The sequence below is a fragment of the Palaemon carinicauda genome, chromosome 24 (assembly GCF_036898095.1).
Source record: "Palaemon carinicauda isolate YSFRI2023 chromosome 24, ASM3689809v2, whole genome shotgun sequence".
Taxonomy (NCBI): domain Eukaryota; kingdom Metazoa; phylum Arthropoda; class Malacostraca; order Decapoda; family Palaemonidae; genus Palaemon; species Palaemon carinicauda.
The window spans coordinates 90,169,383-90,175,722 of NC_090748.1; the positions used below are offsets into that span (position 1 = coordinate 90,169,383).

At 31.2% G+C, this 6,340-nt stretch overlaps 1 protein-coding gene across 3 annotated transcripts in view; it reads left to right on the top strand.

Annotated features, from left to right (window-relative positions):
• Nucleotides 1-6,024, top strand: part of glob3 (globin 3) — a 364,413-nt gene extending 358,389 nt beyond the window's left edge. For all 3 annotated transcript variants that reach the window (XM_068348320.1, XM_068348319.1, XM_068348322.1), the window contains one exon: nt 2,017-6,024. In XM_068348320.1, the coding sequence (XP_068204421.1) occupies nt 2,017-2,160 (144 nt within the window). In that variant the 3' untranslated portion in view covers nt 2,161-6,024. The remainder of the gene's footprint in view (nt 1-2,016) is intronic.
• The last annotated feature ends 316 nt before the right edge of the window (nt 6,025-6,340 follow it).

Here is a 6,340-nt window from a genome sequence, read left to right on the forward strand (position 1 = left end):
ATAGCCCTGTTGAAACCCATGAGTGAATGGCTAAAACTACAGAGATTTTCGTTTTCACCTATTGAAGATTAAGTGTTGTGAAAAGCAGTCAATACATGTAGACTCTGGTGAGAAGATAGAAGCCACACGTTATTTTGTATATGTTGTTACACAAACACATTATTTATATATATATATATATATATATATATATATATATATGTACATATATATATAAGTATATAGATATATGATATATATATATATATATATATATATATATATATATATATATATATATATATATATATATATAATATGTATATATATATATATATATATATATATATATATATATATGTATATATATGTACATATATATAAGTATATAGATATATGATATACATGTATATATATATATATATATATATATATATATATATATATGTATATATATGTGTATATATATATATATATATATATATATGTATATATATGTATATATATAATATATGTATATATATATATATATATATATATATATATATATATATATATATATAGCCTACCCCCACAAATACAACCCTGGCTGGGGGAGAGCAGAATGCTATAAACCCAATAAAATGTATCAAGATAAGTAACAACGTAAATACTGTAAATCAGTCATATATAAAATATGAAATTGGACTTATGTCAAAGTTCAACGGAAAAGTAATTACAATAAGTTTGAACTTATGAAGTTCCATCAATTCGACCACCTGTTAGGAAGATCATTCCGCAATCTGGTCACAGCTGGAATAAAACTTTAGAATTCTTTTTAGTATTGAGTCTTGTGATGGAGAATGGAAGACTGTTAGAACTTACTGCATGTACTGCGAACTGGATGGTTTAGTCTGGGAAGACCTGAATGCAAATGATGGTCAAAATTATTAAGAAATCTCGTTGAACGTGCACAAAGAACTAACAGGTGATGGTGCCAGAGATCAATATCTACATCAGGAATAAGAAATTTAATAGGCAGCAACGTTTTTGCCTAGCATTCTCATGGCAAGAGATCGATCCCCGCCCAGGACCGAGAGTTTAAGCTGTTTACTGGGGAGGCTACTGCTGTGGTAGGGCACCACAGTGGGGGTTGGGCTTGCCCGGCTGACGTTCTGGTGAGCATCTATTCTGATGGAACTGGAACTGAAACCAGACACCTTTAACCTTTAGACACCAAAATAAAATGAGGTTCAGCATCTGAAGACGAGACAGGAGAACAATACTTCCTCTGGATAGATTTATCACCAAAAGTCTTGTGTAGTTGAAGAAGTATTTCTCAAAAATTAATTTGCTGTAAAGAATCACACTTTGAATTATAGATTAGTTTTATATAGTTAAAGAAACATTGTCTTGCAGAGATCTGGATCTTGAGGAGCCTCTGTCCTTTACCTACTTACAATCATACTTTGAGTTTTGTTAGGCTACAAGTTCCTGTCCCATGGTTTGTACAAGGCAATTTTTGCACTTTTTTTTAGATGCAAAGAACAACAGGAGAAACGTGTACAATAGATTATAAATCCTTACTGGTCTTATCTTGAATATCTAAACTAAATAATAATTTGGTAAAAAATTAAATCCATTTTCATTTACCTTGTGGTTTTATATATATATATATATATATATATATATATATATATATACATATATATATATATATTTATATATATATATATATATATATATATATATATATTTATTTATTTATTTATTTATTTATATGTATTAATATATATGTGTATATATATACATATATATAAATATATATATATATATATATATATATATATATATATATTCATATATATATATATTATATATATAGTATGTATATATAAATATAAGGTTGGCTGACTATTATGTGGCTTCCTTGAACAATAGTTGTTTTATATATTTGTGTCTACACTGCCTAATATCTCTAACTTTAAGGCATGTTATCTTTACTATCAGAAACACATTTAATTCTACATTTGTATGACCTTGCTTTTAATATTGTAGTTGCTGGCACCTGTTCTGGTGGCCTTTCTGAGAAATTCCTTGGGCAGTGCCTGGAGCCCCCTTGCCGAAGAAGCTTGGACGAAAGCCCTCACGGTCATCAATGCAGTCATCCACAGCGCCTATGATAATCCAAGTGATTCTTGAAGTGAAGACTTGAGAAGTCGTTGAAATGAGAAGAGTAAACTAGAAATGAACACCACATAAATCTTTGAGTATTTTTTATCTGGATGGATATGTTAAATTTTACTGTGTGATAGATCATTAAGTGACTTGTATGTATGAAGACTATAAAGAGATTTTACCCACGTAAACCAAAATGCGAAGTTAATTTTATAGTGTAGTAAGTTTTCCGATATGATGGATGTGTAAAAACACTAATATTTTATCTTTTTTTTACATAATATAAGTTAAAAGTTTTCAAGTATGCCTGTACAGATAGAAACTGCGACTGAGACTCTGCACAAGTTTTATTTCCAATAAGAATATAGTTCCACATCTATTTTGACATACTTGAAAACTAGTACAATCGTACACAAATATGAAAATATTATAAACCTGCTCTTTAGATTACAGAGTGTGAACAGGTCAATGGGGTCACTGAAGGTCACTGTAATCCCTTATATCAGCCCCGATTAGTTTTGTAAGTGGCCTTATAATCTGTTTAATGAAAAGAGAGATAGTGGACTTTCATTTGCACAATTTTTTTCACATATATTCATTCGATATCATTACAAACCATATTTTTTCAATTACTCAAAAATGCTCTTTTTATACAATGAACCCATTTTTCATCTATTCCTACTTAGAGTAAGATTACTTAACCGGGACTTGTAAGGGGATTTAACATAAGGTCATCTGTGACTTAACGTTGTTTTGAATTTTGTACTTTTAATATTCGGATGATATTTATTTAGCAAATACTTTGTACTAAAGTGCAGTTATGCCCTTCCTTTAGAAGCAGCCATTGTGAACTTTTCTCATTTTCTTTATTGTAAAGACTTTTATTGATTTTTAATACTGTTGTTACAGATTCATCCTTCATAAAATTTAATAAATATAACACTGAACTCAAATGTGCATTTAAACGGTCTCAAGTAATGATGTTTGACAATCTGTGGGAAAAGATATGCTTTTATAAGAAGTTTCCTGCATAAGCTGAGAAAGGGTTTTTTGGCAAAACAGGTAATTAGGTTTGAATATATATATAAATGTAATTTTATAAACAGTACCTGTGTTATTTCAGTCTATGTCAGAGAAATATGCTTGTAGAGTTTATTAGTCGTATAACCTCATAGCCTAGTTATGAAAAAACTGTGTACCAATTGTAGGATATTCTGTAAATATCGAGATGGTGTAGAATGTATAGAAAAAAATATTGTCTCCTTTGGCTGTGTTCTTGGTGAGAGTGACCTAAGAGGTGTTGGGTCAGTTGTTACAACACTTGAGTGGTAGAACCGATAGGCCAGTCCTATAAAGCTTTAAAAATGGACATTCAAAAGAGTAAGAAATTCAAATATCCATATTATGATAAGCAACCATTATACCTAGTGAAACTCCAGCAGCTTGGTCTTGATTCTTTCCACTGGAATTTCTTAGTAGTTATTGAATACAACTGTTGAACAAAACTGTTAACTTTTGCTCATTTTCACCAGACGAGAGGATCCAATGATGAGTTCTGGGTAAGAATTTCTTCCTATGGCTAAATTACATATACAGTAGATTCTTTCCTTTGATTTCGTAATGTAACATGGAGGAAAAAGCTGTGGAAAAACATAGGCTACTGAAAAGGATTATCTGCCATGATTAGATAAGAACTCGTGGTGGTTCTCAGTTGAGGTATAAGTGAACTGTCCAACATCCCAAACTCTTAAGAAAATTAGGCTTCACTGAAACTTGCGTAAAATGATACCTGTTTGGTCGAGTAGCAATAGGTGTGTTGCAATGGTGTTCTAAGAGTAGTTGCAAACAAGTCTGTTCTAGATGGATATGGTATGATTGATTGAGTTTGTATAAAACCACCCCACTTGGATCACTGTCACAGTTTCTTACACAGCATAGTTATATGGGAAGGCACTGAATAGCAAGCCTTTATAACACACTATCTGTAATTGTAACTTGTTAAGATTACATGCATATATTTTTGTATTTTTTTAAGAAGTTTCAGAACATTGTATATTTATTTTAATGTCTAATTACTATTCATAAATTTGAAAGACTGATATATAAGTTTAGCTTTTTGTTCAAATTTCTGGTTACATTTGCCATATTATAAGATTTGAAAGTTTTCGTAGTCTATTTTGTTGTTGTTGTTTTACACAATCAAAGCACTAAAAGGTGACATGTAGGAAGGTGAACTTTTTTTTTTGGTATTTAACGCTGAATATTGTACAGGTTACAAAGGACTAGACGTTCAGCTATCTTAAGTTTTGCGTAGCAATATTGTATATTGCACCGCAGTTATGTTATAAAAACAAAACTAAAAGAGAGTATCCAAATTAGAATTTTCATTTTATGTTGGAGCAATGGAATTTAAACTAAGGTTTGACAAAAACAATTCCTTTTCAAAAAACATCAATTTTCATCCTACTAATTCTGTTTCATTATCTATACTGTAATCATTTATCTATTACGGTTTTAGGACATTTGCAACATCTTACTTTTTCCATCCATATACCAAGGCACTTCCCCCAATTTTGGGGGGTAGCCGACATCAACAAGAAACAAAACAAAAAAGGGGACCTCTACTCTCTACGTTCCTCCAGCCTAACCAGGGACTCAGCCGAGTTCAGCTGGTACTGCTAGGGTGCCACAGCCCAACCCTCCCAACCTCTTACTTTTTACCCAGAGAAAAAAATTATTGGAATCTGCATTCATGTTAAGGCGTACTATAATTATTCTTATTACATTTCAATGAAACCTCTTTTACATGGTGTTTAAGATGACCGCATTTCTGAGGAATGTGTTTTTCGTTGTTTAACAACAGGGTAAAGCACAAACAGAATTGCCTTATGGGCTGGAAGTAGTGTTTCTCTTGTTTCATCTTGGATCATTACTTCTTTTGTAATTTATTTACTTCTTTATTTCCTTTCCTCACATGGCTATTTTTTCCTTTTGGAGCCCTTGAGCTTATAGCATCCTGCTTTTCCAATTAGGGTTGTAGCTTAACTTATAATGATGATAATATTAATAATAATAATAATACAGGAATTTGATAAGTGGAAATGTTTACTTAACTTACTGAAACCCATCAAGTCTGTATTATTGAGAAAGGAAGTCTTCATTTAAACCTGATGTTCTGGCGACTTCTTTTGCATTTCATTAGATACAATGCAATATAGATTATTTTCAGATTACTAAATTTGAATACTAATTGCAGCCATGTGTGAAGGTTTCAATTTCTTCCTAAATTCTTCTTTCTTAATTCAGGAGTCAAGTCTACAACATTTATTTGATTTTAAACTACAATCCTAATGGGCTTCATAAATTTAAGTTTTTTTTTCTCTCTCTCTCTCTCTCTCTCTCTCTCTCTCTCTCTCTCTCTCTCTCTCTCTCTCTCTCTCTCTCTCTCAAGGCCCCTTTTCTTTTTACCTTCCCTGAATTTCTTCCTTTTGTTTCTTCTTGAAATGTTGTCAACGCTACCTTGAAGTTTTTCTTTATCAGCCTACTTGTCTTACTGTCACTCAACATGGATGCAGTTTGCGATAAAAAAAGAGATTTAAGATTTCTTCTTTCTTTCTGTGGTTTGCTAAATATGGCTTCACTAAACATAATTTAGAACTTTCGATTACTTTAATGAAGTCGGTCATAAACTTGTGGTCATTATTTTATTGTATCACTTACCATAATTTCATTTTTCTTTGTTTCCATTTTACATTAATTTTCATGAGTATTGTTTCATCCATTTGTTGGATAAATTCCAAAATGAGATAACTGTTGCTATGTAATGTTGTGCATTCTGCTGTGTACATGATTAATAAATGTTGTCAATTGCTACAGTCTAGTACTGTATGTGAATGGTTTTCTTTCCCAGAAGGATTACTGTACATAGTAATGGTTGATTTTTAACTATCAGGTATATGGAATTCTTTATCGAATTCAATATTTCATTGATTATCTAACCTTATCTTTTTGAAATTCTGGTCTGTTATCACTTGAAGGTAAAGTCAAGAATACATGCTGTACCCTTCTTTCACAGCGGATATTATTATGGATGGCCTTGCATGTTCAGGTCTGTATACTGTACGATAGAAGAAAAATTCATAAGATTTAGGATCAAAAGACAGAGTAGGAGTCATTAATTAATTTCAAAGAATATTACTGTCAG